At 45.6% G+C, this 23,179-nt stretch overlaps 1 protein-coding gene across 1 annotated transcript in view; it reads left to right on the top strand.

Annotated features, from left to right (window-relative positions):
• The first annotated feature begins 861 nt into the window (after positions 1-861).
• Positions 862-23,179, top strand: part of CAMKMT (calmodulin-lysine N-methyltransferase) — a 377,333-nt gene continuing 355,015 nt past the window's right edge. Inside the window, exons 1-2 of the mRNA XM_065401271.1 lie at positions 862-1,263; positions 13,992-14,164. Of these exons, the coding sequence (XP_065257343.1) occupies positions 1,114-1,263; positions 13,992-14,164 (323 nt within the window). The 5' untranslated portion in view covers positions 862-1,113. The remainder of the gene's footprint in view (positions 1,264-13,991; positions 14,165-23,179) is intronic.

Here is a 23,179-nt window from a genome sequence, read left to right on the forward strand (position 1 = left end):
CAGGTCTCCGAGCGCTGTGCACATGCTAACCACCCACGCCTCCCGTCTGGCAGCCGGCCCGGGCAAGCTGGGCAAGGCGCTCGGCGGCCGCGACAGATCCCTCCAGGCCTACTGGAGGCAGGACAGAGACCAGAGGGGTCCTCGCTCGCCCCCGGCGGCGCAGCTGCTGGAAATGGAAACGGCGCACAACGCCTCCCACCCCCAGCCGGGACTCGCCCCCTCCGGCACCGGGGAGGAACCGCGGCTGCTGCCACTTGCGAGACTCAGGCCGCCGCAGCCCCCCGACCAGGCGCGCAACGATGACATCACGGAGGAGCATCTCTATTCCGCGCCGAAGCCAGAGACTCACCTGATTTTCCTACACACTGAGCTGCCCACATGATTCACTGGCATGCCCATAGCCAAGATGGCGTCCGAACCAATCCCTCTCTCTATATGCGGTTACCAGCAGTCAAGATGGCGACGAAAGCTGTGCGCTCTGTCGCCATCTTGGTTAAGGGCAGTTGGCCAGATAGTGACTTACTATAATCCGCCAGGCTGCTGGTTTTAAGGCATATTAACATTTCTTTGCTATTTTACCCCAATTTCGTGTCTGGAAATGTTTGCTTTCGGGCACCTGCCCCTTTCGATAATCGTAACTTAATAGAGAAAAAATAACAGGAGTACTTGTGGCACCTTAGAGATTAACAAATTTAATAGAGAAAAGTGGCTATGTAACAAATGGGTTTCATTATCGCGGGATGCTCCTTGTAGCGACCCCCCGAGCTCCTCAAGCTTACAGCGACCCAAGTGAGGCGCTGTATAGGTCAGGGCAGAAACATGCAGGACAGTTTCCACAGGCACCTTCTTGCCCTTATCAAAGATGGCTGCTGCCGTCCCTCCTCCCTAGCCTGCCTGGGAGGGCCTAGCCGCAGCAGCTGTAAGCGCAAGTCCTTTCTGTGGGTCGCCGAGCGCACGTCTCGTCCTCCCCACCTGCTTAGCCTCCCCCTTTGTCTACCCCTGGCTGCTGCTCCCCGGGCGGGGACGGGCCAGTGAGTGGCTCAGGGCTTGTTTCCCCTTGAGCCCCTGGGGGCTCCCTCAGCTCTTCCCTAGCCTGCTCCCAGCAGCCTCAGCATGACTGAGGCTACAGCCTGTCCCGGGAGCATCCCAGCTCCTGTTGCCAGGTGTGAGTCAGGAGGAGGAAAAGGAGAGGGAGACGCTGAGGAAGGTCCGAAAGGAAGGAAACAGGGAGCCGCTAGAGCCCGGTGGAAACTGCTCAGAGAGGTATAATGCTACTTTACATTTCCCCAAGGCCCTTTCCTCCCAAGGGTGCTGCAGAGCTTGCTAACCTATGCACAAGGCCAGTGACATGCAGCCACTTCTGGGGTGGAGGGCGGTAGCTAGGATATCGTCCCATGGCAAAGCAGCCTGTATATGGGAGGACTCTGGTCAGTGGTCACACACTGTTGACGAGTCCTGCACTTAGGAGAGTGCTCTCCAGGGGCACTTGAATGTCCATGCACAGCAACGAAGGCTGCAGTTTTTAAGGGCTGTGGTGAAAGATGCCCTAATGCTTTCAATTGCAATTCACCAGGATGAAGGGCTAAGATAACATCGCTAGGATCTAGGCTTGTGGGCACAGGGAGTTTAAGTGTTCCAGACCTGGTGCTGAGACCACTAAATCACCTCCCAGAACACACACTGTGCACTTCCATAGCAACATGCTTCACCTGAGAGCCACAAAATGCTGTGCAATCACTTAGCTTGTTTTCACAACATTTTGGTACGGTATATTTGCAATGACTGGGGAACTGCAGAGCTATTGCAAGCTGTGACTATTCAAATGAGTGGAATGTTAAAAATGGCATTGAAATACAAACAGTGAAACCCTTCACCATAAACGGAGAAAGTCTTAAAAATTAACTTACAATTAATCTGTAGTGGTGGACCAATGGGCATTAGTGCATAGTGCCCATTCCTGCAGGCAGCCCCAACTTCATTGGGGCTCTGCACAGATGCCAGTGTCTGCCCATGCAGAGCAGATTGCAGGCTCAGGGCCTTAAGCAGCAACAGTTCTGAGCAACTGGGAACTAATGCCTCAAAATAGTATATGTACTATTAACTGGCATTTCTATTTTTCTATTAATTCTTATTGATTTTTCATAAAGAGACAAAAATGGTAAATGACCTACAGCTTGTATGTTTTCAAATACTGCATCCTGGGCTTGCCAGTAGAATTATGGAATTGTGCAATTTTACAGGTTGTCAAAGCTGCAAGATCAGAAAATACTTCATAGACATAACGTGCTAGAGTGGGTGTAACAGTAATAAAATAGGAGAAGACATACAAAAATAGGGAGAGGAGGGAAGGAGGTGATGAGGGTTGGGGAGGAGGGGAAAAAAGAAGAGGTTAGGTGGAATGGAAAGGACTTTTCATCCTAAGGGATCACACAGTGCTTTCCTATACATTAAAGGTAATCAGTGTTGCAAATTCTTATGAAAGAAATAATGTGAATAGATGAGAATGTCAGTGTGTTTGTTTGTTTTTGTAAGAGCAGGTTTCTAGTCCTCATGATTGTGGAGAAAAGTTTGAAAACATGACCTAAATGTTTCCTAGAGACTCAAAACCCAGAAGACAAATAAAAACAACATAAAATATGATTTTTAAAAAAGTATCATGATCTCTAAACAAATCTCATGATTTTTGGGTACCTGAATTGTGATTTTTGAACTCTTAAAGTGGATAATTAACAAAGGCTCACAATAATCATGTAGATGAGTCTTATGGTTAAAGGGACACTTGTCGCTTTAAAACTCAAACTTCTCTTTGAAAATATTTTGTGTATTATTGTTGCATGTGATGCCTAATGCATCAGTCCTGCATTTAGCTCTGTGCAGGCAGACTCCTGCACTTGCATGGAGCCCTATTGAAGTCTATGGGCTCAGATGGTCAGCCTGTGAGGAACCAGTTGTAGGATTGGGACCTAAGATTGCTACTGTATAACTGAAAGGCATTAGAGAAAGAGAGGGTTTTTTGGTATTACCTTTCATTTTGTTTAATCTGTGCATTTGACAACACCTTATGTATAGTTAATTTCCATCTCTGTATATGCAAATAGAGCCCAGTCCTGCAAACACTTAAAGATGTGCCTAACACACATGAATAATGCCACTGAGTTCAGTAGGACTGCTCACATGGGTAATATTAAGGACAAGCTTAAGTGTTTGTAGGTCTGGGGCCAAAGTGTAAAATTACTTACGTTTAAGGGTTTGCAAGATTGAGCATAAAGGCCCCAGTCCTGCATACACTTATTCATGTGGTTAACTTTAGTTGAACAAGCAGTCCCATTGTGTTCAATGGCATTACTTTTGTGCCTAAAGTTAAGCATATGCATAAGTGTTTGCAGGATTGGGGCCTAAAGGCAGTATGGGTGGGATCCACAAAGGTACTTAGGTGCCTAAACTCCAGACTGAAGGGCCTAAATCCCAGTTTTGTCTCCACTGCAATCTACAAAACTGCAGCTGAATCCTGTAGGTGCCTAAATCCACATGGCCCCTAAGTTTTCAGAATAAAAGTTCTCTAGCACCTATGTTTCTGGCTCTGGGCATGCATACTGCTGCCTCACTCTAGGAACTGAGATGCCCATCTCTCTAGGAACTGAGATGCCCATCTCAGAGCATTTGCCTGGGTGTGGGACATGCAGGTTCAATTCTCCTCTCTCTGCTAGAGGGGGGAAAAGGATTTAAATAGGGGTCTCCTACTTCTCAGCAGAGGTGCTCAAACCACTGAGCTCTCTCTCTCTCTCTGTCTCTGTCCTGGAAGGTGGATTTTACACCTGATGTAGCCTACCTCTTCTTCAAGATCACTGTCATGCCAGAGCAAGCCGTCCTTCCACCTCACTGGTAAATGGCTTGGCATCACCAAAGTGGACAACAGGAAAGCGGTGTTTTGAAGCAATGCTGACATTCTGCTCTCCACCAAAATTTGAATTGTCACACAGGCTGTCTACACCGATCTTTTTTTCTTAAAATTTCCCACTGCTGCTGCTTGTTTCCATGAATTCAGTTCCACTCAGGGCAGCAGTAAAAAGAGTGGCAGCAGCCACCAACACCTTCCAGTATTTCATAGAGAAGTAAATTCCTTTTTAGTAAATTCATAGATTTTAAATCAAGAAAGAGAAGTTATGAGATAATGTAGTCTGACTCATAATACAGGCCATAAAACTTCCCCAGTAATCCCTGCACTGAACCTAAAAACTTGTGGTTTAACTAGGTATATCTTCTGGAAAGACATCCAATTTTAATTTAAAGATTTCAAGTGTTGAAGAATTTACCACACCTTTGCTAAAACTCTTCCTGTGGTTATTTAATCCTCAGTGTTAAAAATTTGCACATAATTATTTTAGAGCCCCAAAATAATTGAAAAGTCGTCACATCATTTCTTTAATTTCACATCAGTTCTAATTTATGAAAGGTTCATTTTTTTTAGCTCAGTTCTCCCTTTATTTCCTTTGTCAATTATCTGAATTCTTTCCCTACCAGTAGGTGCTTGGTGGATGATGGTCACTGTTTGCTTCCTCTCCTAAATTACAGCAGAACTTCTGTCCAGAAGAGTGGAACCAGTGCAGGAGAAAAGCAACATTAAGGCCCTGATCTTGCAAATATTTACACTAGAGGTGGAATTCACAAAGGCGGTTTAAACACCTAACTACCCCTCAGGGTGCCTAAGTCCAACATTTAGACAATGCTGGTATTCACAAAACCCTCGCACCTAAAGTCATGAGGTGCTTGAGTTTCTGCCTTTAAATTCCCACCCTGCAGGATTCATAAACTAGGCATTCCCCAGCTATCTAGCCTTCAGGACTCAAGCTGGTATATGCGTTTAGCGTATGCCTATATCCATGTGAGAGGATGAGGATGAGGAGATGGTGCCACTCCCATCCCCCTTATAACCTTTAGCCAGTGGTGGTTACTGCACTCAATTTGTGGGAGACTTCGGTTTAGTTTCCCTCATTGCCTTATATAGAACACGCATTTGAATTTGGGTCTCCCATCACCCAGGAGAGTGCCATAACTCCTGGGCTATAGAGTATTCTGGGGTGGGTCTTTTTGAATCTCTCCTTTTGAAGAGACTTATATACTGTTCCACTGTATATAAGTGATTTAATATTAATTGGGCCAGAGAGAGGGAGTGACTATATAGCCTCATGGTTTGGGCATTCAGATTGGCGACTCATGTTCCAGCTTCTCTGCTCCAATGAATCTATAGTTATTTACACACAATAGAACAGCTCCAACAGATTCAGAGAGATCACGACTACCATGTTTCTTGAAAAACCATTCACCTGGCTTAGGCACCTAACTCCAGGAGGGGGTTCAAGGCTGTGAATCCCATATTGAGATAGGTGCTTCCCTCTGGCCTAGATTTAGGTGCCTGAGTCTTTTTGAGGGTGGCACTTAGGGCTCACGGATCTGCAGCATTTCTGTTGGCTATCTTAGGCAGTTCCCTGCTCAGCATGCTGGCTTTTGTGAATCCCATTAGGTGCCTAAGGGCTGGTCTACACTGGGGTCGGGGGGGAGTGTCGATGTAAGATACGCAACTTCAGCTACGGGAATAGCGTAGCTGAAGTCGACATATCTTATTTCGACTTACCTCCCGTCCTCACGGCGCGGGATCGATGGCCGCGGCTCCCCCGTCGACTCTGCTACCGCTGCTCGCCCTGGTGGAGTTCCGGAGTCGATGGGAGCGTGTTCGGGGATCGATATATCGCGTCTAGACGAGATGCGATATATTGATCCCCAATAGATCGATTACTACCCACCGATTCGGCGGGTAGTCTGGACGTACCCTAACTCTCCCCATGCATTGAATAGGGAGTCTGGGAGCCTAACTCAGGGTTGTGAATTCCATTAGGTGCCAGGGAGTCTGAATCCTCTAGTGCAGAGGTCCCCAAACTGTGAGCCCCCATAGCGGGGTGTGGAGAACGTTTGGGGGGGGGGGGGGTCAGCAGCCCCGGGCCAGTCCCCTGGGGGGGCGGAAAGGGATTGCCACTCAGTCCTGCCTCCAGCTGTGCTTCAGTCCTAGCCCCCGCTCCTGGCCCCGTCCACAGCCTCGGTGCGGCTGCGCTTCCGGCCCCCACCACAGCCCAGCTACAGCTCCACCCCTGCCTCCGCCTCCTTGCCCCCTGGCTGCAGTCTGGAGGTGGGGCGGGGCTGGGAGCGGAGCCGCACCTGGCCGTGGGCCCAGCTGCCAGTCCCCACTACAGCTTGGCTGTGGCTCTGCCCCCAGCCTTGGCCCCTGGCCGCGGCTCTGGCCCTGCTCCCGGACCCAGACCCGCTCCCAGTTGTGGCACCAGCCTTGGCCCCCTTAACCCTGTCTGTGTTATCCTGCCTGGGAGCCACGGCCCCACTCCTGGCGCAGACAGAGGTAAGGGGGAGGCGCAACCCTGAAAAGTTTGGGGACCCCTGCTCTAGTGAATCCCTCCCAAGGTTCTTCACTTTAAACATGTGAGTAGTTCAGTTGACTTCAGTGTGATTGGTCAGCTGTCTAAAGTTATACATCTGCATAGGTGTTAGTAGAATTGGGGTCTTAATTTTAACTTTTTTTTAATGCGTAATTTTGATTTCTCCTAATTTGGAGCAGTGGCCCTGGAAAGACTGCCCATATGATAGCATTGTGTTATGGATATGTTTGGTTTACCGTGAGATTCTCTGTTGTTGTTCTTTAAGTCAGGACAAGAGGGAATGCCAAATGGGGCTAATATGTCACAGTAATTACATCCATACTACAATTCTGAGCATTCGTTCAGTTTGTTCATAGTAATTATTGTTCTAGTGTTATATCTCCTCAGCTCTGGAAGTTTTTGTATGGGGAAGGTTTAGTTGGTTCAGTGAGCAAACCTGCCAGCAGGAGGAGCCTTTAGTCTGTTTTTAACCTCGCCTCCCCCAACACACACAGAAAACAACCAACCCTCCCCTGCCTCCATTCAGTTTTATTGGACAAAATTCCTATAATTATAATTTATGTTAAAGCAGTAGATCCATAATAGGAAATTCAGACTTACAGAAAATCAAATCTGTAAATTCCTTTTGCAGTAAATTATGTAGGCTGGCTATGCACTACACACAGAAATATTTTCTTTAATTTGTTCTAATTGTACTGCCTGTTAATTGTATCATGTGCCCGCTTAAAACACAAAAAACTGCAGGGAACTCAGCAGCAGTGTCTGGGGTGATGCATTTCTGAGTGTGTGGGGAGAAGGCTTATGTTTCCTCCTCAACCTGTATGTAGGTATTTGTGACCTTTTCCTCTGCAGATTTCTTGCTTCTTTATGTTCTTTATTAGTTCTTCTATAGGTTTTACATGGTCCAATGAACAAAGATCAATTTAATCTTACTGGTCCATCTGAAGAAAAAATCTGTTCTGCACTCTTTACCAATAATGTTCAGATAAATCCATGAATCACAGAGAGACAGAGAGAGAGATGGGGACAACCTTCCTTCATATTCTCCTTAAACACAGCACGTTGAGCAACGGTTCTCAGATGGCATCTACAAGCCAATTTCAGGGGAGCCCCGATGCCCCCAATGGGGCTAGAGCTCCCCCCACCCCCCACGCAAGCCCTGTGAAATCAGCTTGTGGCTCCCCAGGGGGCCATGGACCCTTGGTTGAAAACCGCTGCTCTAGATCCGTATCCGATCTGCAAAGATGATAAACAATACAACTGCTTCCACAGATATAAAGCGAATATCTGCAGATTTGCAGGGCGCTAGTTATCGGTAGCCAATATTGGTACTTCTACAGTACAGCTAAACTCAGGAGAAGGTGATGTCCAGATGGCCAACAGACCATTTTTTACAATCATGTAGATTATGTTTGAACAGCTGTGAACCCCCAGGGTATACGTGGCTCTCTACATGCCCAAGCAGTGCCTCCCACATTTTCACTGCTATTTATGCCCACGCTAGCTGGGAATGCAGTGTCTGAACTATACATGCTGCCGTAAGTGTAGACATAATTTAAATGAGTGCCAGACATTTTCAAATATAGTCCACATGGTTGCAAAAAATGGTCTTTCCCCACTGCTGCAGCGTTGAGCAGTTTTACCAGATCTTGCAAAGAATGGTCTGATTTAACATGGGGGGGGGGGGGAGGAGGGTGTCTTCATTTTTGTTAAGTATCAGAGGGGTAGCCGTGTTAGTCTGAATCTGTAAAAAGCAACAGAGGGTCCTGTGGCACCTTTAAGACTAACAGAAGTATTGGGAGCATGAGCTTTCGTGGGTAAGAACCTCACTTGCATCTGAAGAAGTGAGGTTCTTACCCACGAAAACTTATGCTCCCAATACTTCTGTTAGTCTTAAAGGTGCCACAGGACCCTCTGTTGCTTTTTTCATTTTTGTTGTTAGTCTAAAACAGTGGCTTATAACTAAGGCTACGTTTTAGTTATGGGTATTTTTAGTAAAAGTCGTGGACAGGTCACAGGCAGTAAACAAAAATTCACGGTCCGTGATCTGTCCATGACTTTTACTATATATCCCTGACTAAAACTTGGGCTGGGGGGCCATGGGTACTCTGGGGGGGGGCAGGCCAGGGGCTCCGCAGGTGCTGGGGTTGTGTGGTCCGGGACCATTGCTGGTGGGAGGGAGGGTGCGGGTGGTGGTGTGTGGCCTGGACCCATGCTGGGAGAGGGGGCGGGCGGTGGTGTGGCCCGGGACCCCTGCTGGGGGGAGGGAGGGGTGGGCAGTGGTGCGTGGACCGGGACTCCTGCTGGTGCTGGGGGGTGGGGGTGGGCGGCGGCACGTGGCCTGGGACCCGTGTTGGGCGGGGGAGGGTTGGCGGGGCTGGCAGGCTCCCTACCCACCTCTGACCAGCATGTCCCTGCAGCTTGTGGGGGGAGGGGTGGCCAGGGGGGCTCCACGCGCTGCTCCCGCCACAAGCGCTGGCTCTGTAGCTCCCATTGGCTGGGAATTGCAGCCAATGGGAGCTGCAGGGATGGCACCTACAGGCAGCATGCAGAGCCCCGTTGCCCTTCTGCCTAGGAGCTGCAGGGACATGCCGGTGGGAGCCAGATAGAGAGGCCTCCCTCACCCCCGAGGTAAGCACTGCCCTGCACCCCAACTCCCTGCCTCAGCCCTGAGCCCCCTCCCACACCCAAACTGCTGCTGGCCACTGCGGAAGTCACGGAGGTCACGGAATCCGTTACTTCTGTGACAGACATGCAGCCTTACTTATAACCAAACAGAACACCATTCTTCAGGACTGAATTGTCTTAGCACAGAGCAGTAGGGAGAAAGTTGTGGTTTCCCACTAATCCCAAACTGGGAGCTAGCTATCACTAATGGTCTCTCTTCAGTCTGTCAGGATTTCCTCAGTTGTTTGCAGTGGTGTTGTAGCCATGTCAGTCCCAGGATATTAGAGAGACAAGGTGGGTGAGGTAATATCTTTTATTGGACCAACTTTTGTTGGTGAGAGAGACAAGCTTTCGCGCTTACATAGAGTTCTGTAAGCTCAGTAGTTGGTCCAATAAAAGATATTGCCTCACTCGGCTTGTCTCTTCAGGAGTTCCTAATTAATTCTCAGATCATGCTGTTTAATGTATGATGACAGGCTATGATGGATGGTATTAAACTTGAATTTATCATGGATATGGCCCTGGTTTTCTGTGAAAATACCCAAGACCAGGTTGGGTGATGCTGTAGAGCCTTTACTGGCCCACATCTTGCATGTCCAGTAAATGATCCCTTCAAATGTTTCAATTATTGTACTGTCTCAGATATTTCTTTTAGGGGGAGGTTGTAGCAAGGTAGGTCCAGGAGCATTGGGATCCTCTTTAGCCCTGTGAATTTGGTTTAGGTTTGTGTATGGCTGAAACTGCCTCAGTGCTGTTGTTTGATAGACTCCGTTTGGTGATGGAGGGAAATATTGGATGTTCCATTGATTCTTTTAGATGTGATCACTGCCTTTGATATCATCCATTATGAGGTGACATTGACAACCAGGGGACACTAGCAGGAGTAGATGGAGTTATTCAGTTATTTTCATTCTAAGAGATCCTAGGGAGTAGTTGTGGGCAACTGCTCATCTACTCTGAGGACTGTAAAAAGAACAGGAGTACTTGTGGCACCTTAGAGACTAACAAATTTATTTGAGCATAAGCTTTGATGGGCTAATTTGTTAGTCTCTAAGGTGCCACAAGTACTCCTGTTCTTTTTGCGAATACAGACTAACACGGCTGCAACTCTGAAATCTGAGGACTGTGTTATGGTGCGTTCCATCGGACTCAGTTTTGTCACCACTTACGTTCATGGTGTGGAGTTGTGAGAATTAATGAGGAGAAGAGATTGATAAAAAATAATTAGGCACTATATTAGAAAAATGCAACAAAATTAATCAAATATGTTGATGAATATTATTTAATCAGGTCTAGTGAGGCATTACGAATTGCATTTTCTTTAGTATGGGGATGTCACTCAACTCTATATTTCCATCTGGTCCAGTTGGTTTGGCTGAGCAACTTTCCCAGGAGTCAACCCAGCATAGCTCTTAAGTGACATAGACTTCAATGGGACTACTTATGTACATAAAGATACACATGCTTAAGCATGCTGCTGGACTGATGCCCTGGGGATTCAATGAGTTTAGGTTTTGGATGAGGTCTAGTTGGGTGAAAACTCAGTTTGGATGAGACAGAGGTTACTTAGAGTGGTGGGGCATGCCTGCAATTTGTCATCAGTTTCTCCTGTTTCTGGATGACTACATAGCAGGTGTGGCCAAGATTGCACTTGGCCAGTAGTCTGTCACCATTTATGTTAGCTACAAAGCTTTAGATAAAGCTATTCATAGCTTTGTTACCTTTGGATTGGATTACTTTAATGCATTCTATATGGGCTACACCTGAAGACCTCCAGAAGATTCAACTAGTGCAGAATATGGCTCACTTGATTAGTGGTGCATCTAGGAAGGAAATATTTGTTCCTGTCCTGTGTATTATGCAGTGGCTCCCAATCTCTTACAAGGTGAAATACAGGGCGGTGTTTAAAACCTAGAAAGCCCATACTTTGGGACCTGATGAGCTGAGGTACCGCTCTTCTTGTGTGATGGGGATAGAGAGGGTTGAAGTTGTTTCAATTTTGCAAGGCTCAAAATAGAACATTTTTCAAAATTTCCCAAGAATTATTTTGAAAAGTTGGAATTTTTGTTCATTCTCTTATTCCCCTTCTTTCCTTTTCAATGAAACCACATTTTTTCAATGGAAAATTTTTGACTAGCTCTAGCTGAGGCGGGTGAGATCAGCTGAGGTACTCATGCAAAGATACTCATTTCCCCTATCAGCCTGCTTGAGAAGAATCTTTTGATCTGCAAGGCTCTCTGTTCTCCGGGGCTTTTTAAGGAAAGGTAGAGTAAATAAGGTGTTGGGGCAGTGGTGTTGTAGTCGGGTGGGACTCAGGATATTAGAGAGACAAGGTGGGTGAGGTAATATCTTTTACTGGATCAATTTCTGCTTGAAGTTGGTCCAATAAAAGATATTACCTCACTCACCCTTCTCTCTCTAAGGGGTTAGGGGGCAGTATTAACTTGAAATCAGTCAGTGTTTTTAAAAAAAGTTAAAACTAGTTTTAAGTACTACACTTGTCCTTAAGTCCCCCTGCCAATTTTTGTGGATTTTACAATAATTTTCTATTTTATAAAATGTATTTATCTGTCCTGTTCTTGTGTGAAAGACTCACACAGACAAAAAGGGGAAAATGACTTCCTGACTATACCGGGAAACAGGAAACTAACTATAAACAAAATGTTGTCAAATCCAGAGTGTACATACTAAAAAATTACTTTCTGCAATCTCAGGTTAGTTATTCTAATGTTAAATGTTTTAAAAAGAAGTCTAATTTTTTTTAAACTTGTCACTTAAGTACAATTTTTTTGTTCATTCATATGATTGGATGAGGGTAATTTCATGATTTATTTTGTAAGAATTTTGTTTTATTATATATGCAGCCAGAAGCATATTTTTTTAGTTTGACATAAATGAGATTTATTATTGTAGCCTTTTTTTCAGTGGTCATTGGGAGTGATTTTTTTTTATTATTTTTAATATTACTTAAACTGTTTCCAGCCAAATTTTAAGCGTTTATCCACTTTCTACAGTGGAGTAATCAAATAGTTTAGATTATAGCTCTGGATCAACTTTTTTCTTTCTTGTATTTGTCTGTTTCCTTAGTGACCATTTCTCATTTGCTTTGCTCTATAGTGTGCTAGTTATATTATTCCCTGGGAGGATATTCATTTAGAATGGCATTATATGGTAAGTAAGTGAGCCTTGAAGTTCACTTGGAGGGCATCATGAAAACAGAGAAGACTGTCTTTCAATCTTTTCAAAATGTTATCATAACTAGTTCTAGATAGATTTGTTTTTGTCTACAGTTATACAATAGCGATACTATATCTTTGTGACTTGTAACACAATTTTGATGCTTCCAGGAGTCGACTTAAGAAAAGAAACCCGGAGTCTTTTGAAAAATACATGGGTGAAATATAACAATACCACATATTCTCCCTTTAGTCTACATTTTCTTTAATTACTTTCAGATTCTTAAAAAATCTGTCCTTCCATTGTGTTTTTGATTTTCAGAGTTCTGCTTGATTTTAGTTCCAGTTTGATGAGAAGGCACAATTTATAGTTAAAAAATGTCTTCAAGAAGTGTGTGTTCAGCTAGCTTAGAGAATGTACTTTTCAGAATGATTAGAGAAAATGATATGTCTCTGTAGACCAAAGAATGGAAAACAGAGTAGTGTTTTCATACTGTTTTCTCATTTTGTTAGTAATGGTTTGCTTTTGCTTTCCCATAAAATCTAGACTTTTCTGAAAAACAGTCTCGACAGTTTTCTTTAGCTGTTAAGCTGTTCTGATTATTTTTTCTCTTTAAGTATTACACACTGTTACCTCATATGAAGAAGGTATTAACACTGATAAAGTAACATTTATGTTTTAATTCTACTTTCTCATTTATGGCAGCCTTCAAACTCCCTTTATGTTTTAGAGCAGGCACATCTGCACTGGGAAAACTGGGATCTGTAATTTGCTGATGAACTTCCCCAATCTTTGTCAGTAAAAGTGGTAGAAGCTGTAGTGTAGACAGTGCACTACCAACTAGTGTCCTCAGTGCAACATTAGACAATGCTATTGTAAAAATGCCTGCAACCTGACACTGCTGCAGCTTATAACATTGCTTAACAGGTTAAGATACACCAATGGAGAATTGCTGGTTCATATTTTTCCTACTGTAGACAAGCCCAATGAGCAAGATTTCACTACAACCTTCTGCAGAAAATTATTGACTTAGTTGAGGTGTGTGTTATCATTTTACTTTGTGTAGTTCTAGTCTGAAAATTCAGCATATAAAAATGGCACCTGATTACAGCCAAATAATAGATCTGTTGAGTATTCAGAGCAATATCCATTTACTTTGGTAAATAAATATACTTTTTTCTTCTTCTCCCCCTTTTTGCTCCTTATCCACTTGTTTATTAAGTTCCATTTAATTCCATTTATAGGAATTTAATTATAGCTGTGGAAACCCTTTGAAAGCAGTGTATTGCTCAGAAGTCACTGAAGGCAGAATTTGGTCTGTAAAAGATTTTGTAACGGTGATGATGTGGGAAAAGGAAAGGACCCAATTTGACTTTCAGATCCCAGGATGAGTTTCCTGATCTGGCAGTTAGAAAAGCAATCTTTGTTTATTTTTAAAGTGACCACATTTGCTTTGGAAATATTGAAACATCATATACTCAGCATCCCACTAAAACTGCCATATTTACAGTCTCTTTTCAGAGCTGAAGAACCAGACTGCAGTGCTGCCTTGCTCTTGCTTTGCATTTTAAGACCGATTATACTGTTTGCTGCTTAGCTATTCCCATTGATTCCAGACTTACCTCTCCAGTGAGATGAGCCCCAGATTGGATATTTTCTTGAGTTGTATACTTAATCTTTAATACTTTATTCTTAATTTCAAAGGTTCTGAAGAAAAAACACTTGGAGGATGAGCATCTTCGACAAGCGTCTATAAGAAGGTTTGCATCGTTCAATCTCTTTTCAGCAGAAGCCTGCAAAAGGATTACAGAAGAGGAAACTGGGACTTGGGTTCAATACACAAGTGTCTTTTATCCTGAGTATAGTGTCTCTTTAAGGTAACTGTCATTCCAGTTTTAAGATTCAAGTACTTCTCAACTCTTACACAGGAATCAAATCTGAAACTCATGATTTATTCTACCAATATTTACGTGTATCTAGAGATAAGTTTACAAGTAAACTGTGTAAGAGCTTAATTTTAGTTGATCATTGTATTAAGCAACCTCTCCAGTTTTCATTGGTTCTCATTGAGTTGCCAGAGCTAGAAAGCTTCAGTAAAATAGGCATGGATTGAGCACAGTGGAATGCAAATCTAAGAATGTGTTTAATTTTCCCATTAACTTTTTGTTGTGTTGTTAAGTTTTCCATTATGTAAACAAAAGCTGATAAAAGTATAACAAAATTGAGCAAATTACTTGACTTTTTAAATCTTAGTAAAAACATTTAGTGACCTGACATCATTTACAAATAAATCTCGTAAAGTTGGTGTTTTTTTGTAGTTGCAGTAAATTTGTATTCAGTTTTATTTATAATAACATGATTTTCAGAAAACTCTATAATACTAATTTGGAAGCTTTTTAGAAAAGTACAATGAAGACAGATAAAAGTTGCCAATTTCTGCAGGGAGGGTTTGTACATTTTATGGAATTGACAGCAGACTGGCTCTGATGTAAGGGATCTGTAAAAAAAACTCTGCAGGAGCTGTTAGCAAGTTTCTAGAAGTCTCACCAATATTGTAATGACTTGCCAAAGCAGTAAACTCTTCCATGTACTGTATTTCGCTTTTCTGCCCTCCCACTTCCCTGCTTTCTCCTCCTTTCTCCTACTTGTTTGATTTTCTACACACCTGAAACTTGTACTCACCTCAACAGGCATCAGTGAAACAGTAACTTAAGCATCCCTGAAGTGTTGCTTGTTCTAAAGCCCCTAATTAGACCTGCTGAGGGTTTAGGATTTTGTGTTCCATGCACAGAGGAGAATATTCTGGAGAGCCTGACTCATTGAAATTATAAAACTCATTTCTGTTTGCTTGGACCTTTAAATTGAAGTCGCTCTTGGGAACTAAGATCTATACAAACAAGTGACCTTCATTAACTATGACATTTTGCTAGTTTACAAAAAAATGCATGCTGGTTATCTTAAAATAGCAGCTAGGTATAAAGCCAAATATCAAATTACTCTCAATCTTAAACTTGAGCCCAAAGAGACTACCCAATTTTTGTTAATTTTCCATTTTTATATTCAGCAATGCTATATAGCCTCAATAAGTCTTACCTATTGAATAGAGTGTTTTACAGTTGTTAGCAATGTAATCACCGCAAATACAATATTTACCCTGCATGCCATCTGTTTCAGGGAACCATCAGGGAGTGCTAGAGATTCATTTCTTAACACTTCTTCATTCAGTTTCCTTTGCTCTCCACCATCAGCTCTGTAAGGGTATGTCTACACTACGAGGGTATTTCGATTTCACTTAACTCGAATATGTGGAATCGATATTGCAAAGTCGAACTTGTGTGTCCACACTAAGGACAGTAATTCGACTTTGTGAGTCCACACTAACGGGGAAAGCGTCGACATTGGAAGCGGTGCACTGTGGGCAGCTATCCCACAGTTCCCGCAGTCCCCGCTGCCCATTGGAATTCTGGGTCGAGCCGCCAATGCCTTCTGGGGAAAAAAAAAGGGTCGAGGGTGCTTTTGGGTAATTGTCGTCATCCGTCTGTCACTACCGCCCTCCCTCCCTCCCTGAAAGCGCCGGCGGGAAATCAGTTCGCGCACTTTTCGGGTCAGTGACAGCGCGGACGCCACAGCACTGCGAGCATGGATCCCGCTGCGACCATCGCTGCAGTTGTGGCCCTTGTCAACGCCTCGCAGGTTATCATCCACCTTTCCCAGATGCAGATAAACCAGGCGAGGAGGCTATGGCACTGCGGTGAGGGCCTGAACTCTGAGAGGGGCACAGACCTCTCACAAAGCACGGGACCCAGCTCCGAGGACATCACGGTGACAATGGGTCATGTGGATGTTGTGGAACGGCGATTCTGGGCACGGGAAACAAGCGCGGACTGGTGGGACCGCATAGTGCTGCAGGTCTGGGACGAATCCCCGTGGGGGTTGTTGTGATGCAAGTAGCCAACGCAATCGTCAAGGTACTGCTCTCAAAGGTAGTGACCCTGGGAAACGTGGAGGTCATCATAGATGGCTTCGCCGCGATGGGATTCCCAAACTGCGGTGGGCTATAGATGGAACTCACATCCCTATCCTGGGACCGGACCACCAGGCCAGCCAGTACATCAACCGAAAGGGCTACTTTTCAATGGTGCTGCAAGCACTGGTGGACCACAGGGGACGTTTTACCAACATAAACGTTGGATGGCCGGGCAAGGTTCATGACGCTCGCGTCTTCAGGAACTCTGGTCTGTTTAGACGGCTGCAGGAAGGTATTTACTTCCCGGACCACAAAATAACTCTTGGGGATGTGGAGATGCCTACAGTGATCCTTGGAGACCCAGCCTACCCGCTAATGCCCTGGCTCATGAAGCCCTACACTGGCGCTCTGGACACTGAAAAAGAACTGTTCAACTACCGGCTGAGCAAGTGCAGAATGGTGGTGGAGTGTGCTTTTGGACGTCTCAAGGGGAGATGGAGAAGCTTACTGACTCGCTGTGATCTCAGCGAAACCAATATCCCCATTGTTATAGCTGCTTGCTGTGTGCTCCACAATCTGTGTGAGAGCAAGGGGGAGACCTTTATGGCGGGGTGGGAGGTTGAGGCAAATAGCCTGGCATCTGATTACGCCCAGCCAGACAGCCGGGCGATTAGAAGAGCCCAGCGGGACGCGCTGTGCATCCGGGAGGCTTTGAAAGCCAGGTTCCACAGTGAGCAGGGTAACCAGTGACTTTTAAGTTTCTGTACAGAGAAGCTGAACCTGCCCCCGTTTCTTTACCCAGTTAAGGATGACTATCCTCTCCAGTTACAGACCCCCTCTACCCCCTTCCAAAAAAATAAAATCAGTTTTATTTTGTTATTGAACACCGTTGTCTTTAGTACAGTTTTCGCGGGAATCTTTGAAACCGGGGACGCAGACTGTGGTGGGGAGCGGGTGTAGTGTACTGATGCAAATGATCCTTCTAAACTCCAGGAATGACAGGATTCGCAGTGGCGGACTGGTTGTTTCAACGGAGCCTGCCAGCCCTCCTGAGTGGGACTGCGTGTATGTGGGGGCTATGTGACTTTATGGCAGGGGGAGGAGGGTTACAGATCCCCTGCTGCGTGGCTCTGTGATCCAGGACAAGGACCGCTGCATAAGATCTGTAACTGCCCTCCCCCGCCACAAAGTCACAGAGCAACCAACTCCCCCCCGCCCCCCACAGAACATGAAAACCACCTCCCAGACTGACCAGGGTAACTAGTCACTGCACTGTGTATGTGCCCTGCTGCTGGACCTGCCCCCGCCTCTGTAGCCTGCTAAAGGTGACTGTCCTGTCCAATTACCAAGCCCCTTCCCCCCCTTCAGACAGACTCTCCCTCAAAAGAGCCAGACTGAAACAGTAATGAACAGAAACGTATTTTTTATTAACAACCAGACAGGAAACTGGGGGGTGAAAGTTGGACGGGGGCTTGGGTGAGGCGGGCAGGAAAGGACTTTTCAAATTTTGGGGAATGACAGCCTTCTGGTGCTTGAGCAGTTTGCAGGGGTGGAGTGAGAGTTTTCACGGACTCTGCCGCCCCTCCTTCTTTGGACTTTGGGCGAGGGGGGTATGGGACTTGGTGGCGGGGGAGTGCGGTTACTGATAGACTGCAGCGGGGCTCTGACCTCTTGCCTCCGTTCCTGCAGAACATCAACAAGGCGCCGGAGCGTGTCCGTTTGCTCCCTCAGAAGTCCAAGCAGCGTTTGAGTCGCCTGCTGGTCTTCCTGCCGCCACCTCTCCTCACGTTCCATGTGTGTCCGGTGCATTTGGGACAAATTCTCCCTCCACTGGTTCTGCTGTGCTGCCTGGGCTCGGGAGCAGCCCATTAGTTCTGAGAACATGTCCTCTCGCGTCTTCTTCTTCCTCCGCCTAATGTGCGTTAACCTCTGGGAGTGTGATGCCAGGCTGGGTTGGGAGACAGTTGCAGATGTGGCTGTGGGAATGAGGAAAAGGCAGTGAATTCCTCCGAAAGATAAATGTAGTTGTGAATCAAGAACATAGTCTTTCTCTGTGAACAAGACCATGAACCACACCTATCACATGCGCACTCAGGACAAGGTCGAATTTTCGAACCTCGCCTTCAGTGCCTGGGCTTTTGCACTGCCGATCTGGGAAGCGGGGCAGGACACGGTACTCTCTGTAGCAGGCAAACATGGTAAACCGTAGACTTGTGGCTGCTTAAAACTTTAGGAGTACCACTGGCCTCCTTTCACATTGAAAGCACTGCCAGTCTGTGCTGCCAGCAATCAGCCAAGCAGGAACTCTGGCCCTGTCCCACCCCCTCGCGGATGTGCCAGGGAAAGATCCCTGTATGCTGCCCCTCTCCCGCCCCCACCGCGTGGCTGTAAACCAGCGGTCACAGTTCTGTAAAGGAACTTGTTGCAAGCAGTCCCAATACTAACAGTCCCCTACCTAATTCAAAGCAGGTCATCATGAGCGACATTACTCTCATGAGGATCCCGGACACCGAGATCCAACGGATGCTTCGAGAAAGCCTGCAGAGACCGGGGCCCTATGCCGCCATGCTATGCAAGGCAATGATACCGGAGTACCTGCTTGTCTCCTGGCGTGGGAACGTCTCGTACTTCGGAGGACCAAGTAAAGCCGCTCTCCCCAGGAACCTGATGAACAGGCTATCCCATTACCTGCAGGAGAGCTTTGTGGAGATGTCCGTGGAGGATTATTGCTCTATCCCCGGACATATAGACCGGATTTTCATATAGCTGCAGTAGCAGGGACTAAAGAGTGGAGCAGCTTGGGCAGCACAATCATGCACAACCGGACACTGTTTGATTTTTTTTAAATAGTTGTTACTGATTACTTAAGCGCCCAGGGGGAAGAAATCATGAATCACAGATTGTTCTTAGTCTTAATATTCAAGTTTTGTAAAAAATAAAGGTTTATATGTTTAAAGCACTTACCGCTTGATCCTTCCCCTGAATCTGTGTCCGGGTTAAATGCTGGGGAGGGTTGGTAGGGGATCTCTGTAAGGGTGATGAAGAGCTCCTGGCTGTCGGGGAAATCAGCTTGGTAAGCGCTGTCGACTGCCTCGTCCTCCTCATCTCCTTCCTCATCTTCCCCGTCTGCTAACATGGCCGAGGAACCGGCCGTGGACAATATCCCATCCTCAGAGTCCACGGTCAGTGGTGGGGTAGTGGTGGCGGCCGCACCAAGGATGGAATGCAGTGCCTCGTAGAAACGGGATGTGTGGGGCTGGGATCCGGAGCGTCCGTTTGCCTGTTTGGTCTTCTGGTAGCCTTGTCTCAGCTCCTTGATTTTCACGTGGCACTGCTTTGCATCCCGGCTGTATCCTCTCTCTGCCATGGCTTTAGAGATCTTCTCATAGATCTTTGCATTCCGTCTTTTGGAGCGCAGCTCGGAAAGCACGGACTTATCGCCCCACACAGTGATCAGATCCAAGACTTCCCGATCAGTCCATGCTGGGGCCCTCTTTCTATTCTGGGATTGCACGGCCATCTCTGCTGGAGAGCTCTGCATCGTTGCCAGTGCTGCTGAGCTCGCCACGCTGTCCAAACAGGAAATGAGATTCAAACTGGCCAGACAGGAAAAGGAATTCAAATTTTCCCGGGGCTTTTCCTGTGTGGCTGGTCAGAGCATCCGAGCTCGGACTGCTGTCCAGAGCGTCAACAGAGTGGTGCACTGTGGGATAGCTCCCGGAGCTATTAGCGTCGATTTCCATCCACACCAAGCCTAATTCGATGTGGCCATGTCGAATTTAGCGCTACTCCCCTCGTTGGGGAGGAGTACAGAAGTCGAATTTAAGAGCCCTCTATGTCGAACTAAATAGCCTCGTGGTGTGGACGGGTGCAGGGTTAATTCGATTTAACGGCGCTAAATTCGACATAAACGCCTAGTGTAGACCAGGCCTAAGACTTTCACTACTTCATGTCTCCTAGACTTTGCTAGTTGCAGGCATGAGTTTTAAGGTTGTTCCCAAACCCAAGTCACATTTGTGCCAGCATAGAACAGTGTCAGAGAAGCATCAGGCTCGCCCGATTCTCAAATTTGATATTCATGTGCTTATACTTGCACCTTCTTCTGTATCATCACTTCAAATGATATTTTATATTTGGTAAATGGTATTTTCTTCATTAATAAAATTATTAGTTACTTAAAAATCTTATACTGTAAACAGACACATATCTTTGCTTATGTGAATTACACTTTAATTTATTAGAAGTAAATACATTGTAAAACTCTAGTTTACTGTTTGTTTATTTATTTATTTTTAATCTTTTGCATACTTTTCAGATTGGCCAATGTAAATCAATGAAGCACTATTTTGTGCTGCGGGGGGGGGGGGGGGCTTTCCGGTGGGCTTTCAGAATTCCATATGGGAATGTTGGGATGATTTCCTGGCAGGTTTTATTCTTCTCTGGGTAATATTAAATGATGCCTACCAGAGATGACTTATCCCTAGGGCCAAAAAATTTTTTTGATCCAGTTGTTTTGCCTTTGGACTGAACCAGTTTGCACGGAATAGCTCATACTTGTTATTTCAAAGAGAGAGAGAGAGAGAGAGAGTGTGTGTGTGTGTGTGTGTGTGAGAGAGAGAGGGAGGGAGGGAGGAGTGGGGGGGAGAGAGGGAGCGGGAGTCTCTAAACTCCCAGAATATTTTTCCAGGAACAAAATGTAAATACCTCCAGCAAAGAGCAGTTTAGTAGAAATTTCTTTGGTAATTGGTGTGCCTGCCTTCCGTACAAGAGAGGATTTTTATTAAAAGGATAAACAAACCATTAGGGCTCTGCTGTGAGACTTGTGTGCACTGCTGCCTGACCACAGACTGTTTTAGAGCCGTTGATCATTGGGGGCGGAGTGTGTGCACTCATCCTTTGAATCAGGCATTATAGAACTTGAACTTGAATCAGGCAGTGGATAGATCACTGGACTGAGATTCAGGAAACTTGGGTTCTACTCCTGGCACTGCCACCGGCCTGCTGGCTGACCTTGGCCAAGTCACTTTCCCGCTCTCTGCCTCAGTTTCCACATCTGTGAAACAGCTAAGAGAAAGGAAGAAAAAGCAGGGGGAGGAAAGCTATTGGAAAACACACATTTTTAGATTCTTTGCTATCTACTGATGAAAAGTGCTATATAAGAGCTAGTTGGTATTATTATTATTATTATTTTATTTATTAGTGTATAGTCTTTCTTTCCACTGGTTTGAGTGGTTATAGCAGCCAGTTCTCTCCCACATGTTGTAATACAGTCATGCCTTTAGTGCTGGCTTGTGATGTCTTTATTGCACTTTTTATTGAAGGTTTTTATTTCTCATGGCAATAACATCAGCCAGGAGAGTTGCAGGACTGCAGGCTTTGATGGCGGAACCACTGTATGCTGCTTTTCGTAAGAATAATGTACTGCTGTGACCCTATCTAAAATTTTGACTAAATTTTCATCTACATATTTTCCCCCAAGCCTTAGGATCTTCCCGGGAAAGCCCATTGCACATCCTGTATGTTTAAAGGGTTGTCAACTATTATCTTGACAGGACTAAATACTTAAGAAAGTTCACCAGGTTGTTTGCGGCTTTTGGCAAAAAGTCTAAAGGCCAAGCTATATCAGTTCAAGGGCTATCAAAATGGATCAAATTGTGTATTCAGATATGCTATGACCTAGCTGGAGTTGTTGTACTAAAGATCTTGGAGACTATTCTATTTAGAGTGGTGGCTTCAGCAGAATCTTTTTGTCATGTATAGATTGAAGTGATCTTCCAGACGTCTGACAGGAGCTTGATTCATAACTTTACAAATTGTTATTCTCCCAATACAAAGCCGAGATTGGGTGCTCAGTTTGGGAGAGCAGAGCACTGATAACTTTTCAATGTGATACTTATTTGCTCTTCTCCTGAGACTTGTCACTGCTAACTGATCTCCTGTGGGCCTGGGGAGGACGTTGCCAACATATGAAATGTTTTTCCAGAGACAGCTGGAGGTGTGAAGGCTAGGGTGACCAGACAGCAAGTGTGAAAAATCGGGACGGGGGTGGGGGGTAATAGGAGCCTATATAAGAAAAAGACCCAAAAATCGGGACTGTCCCTATAAAATCGGGACATTTGGTCACCCTAGTGAAGGCTACTAGGCCCCCTTCTACTGCAGGGTGTCATACTTATTCTGGTAAATTGTAGCTTAGATCCTTTAGGAGGGAAGGAGAGAGAAGCAGAGGGAAGTAGAATCCTCCAGCAGTCCCCAGACTCCTGGCTTATTTGAAAATTCCTCACTGAAATTTCCTCCTTCCCCCCCATTCTGGCCCTTCTCCACCTCAGAGTCCAACTTTGAAATGGTACGTAAACCATATTCCCTTTGTGTGCAGAGCACAGTACTGTGCTCTGGATTTTTAGCAGGAGGCAGCTGCAGGGTACAGAGCTGGAAGGTGGCTGCCTGAAAGTTGCAGAAGAGCAGCCAACAAGGGGCTGCTAAAGACCCAGGACAATCGCTGCTGTGCACAGCACAACTGCATCATAGTTACTTGTCAGCTGCCACAGAGCATCATCTTACCTCTCTCTCTTTCCCTTCCCCCTTCATTCAGGGTCTCCTAGCTCTCATTTTCATATCTTTTCCCCCAAGAAAAGTTCCTCTTTTTCCAATTCCCTTTTCTTACCTTCTCTTCCAAGAGGGGCACTTTTCCCATGCTGGGAGTCCCATATATTCTTAGCCAACCTTCTGAGGTCTCCCTCTCACTTGACTACCATGAGCCCCCAGCATACCTGATTGTGAGGAAGGGCTGCATGTGGATATTTCTGGAGTTGGTTAACACTGCTCCTGTATCATCCATCGTGTCTCTGTCACTCTACAGATTCCTATCTTCCTATAGCTGTTTCTCCAGGTTCACTGTTTCTTTTTGCCCAGGGGACATTAGGACGTG

The sequence above is a fragment of the Emys orbicularis genome, chromosome 3 (genome assembly GCF_028017835.1).
Source record: "Emys orbicularis isolate rEmyOrb1 chromosome 3, rEmyOrb1.hap1, whole genome shotgun sequence".
NCBI lineage: Eukaryota > Metazoa > Chordata > Testudines > Emydidae > Emys > Emys orbicularis.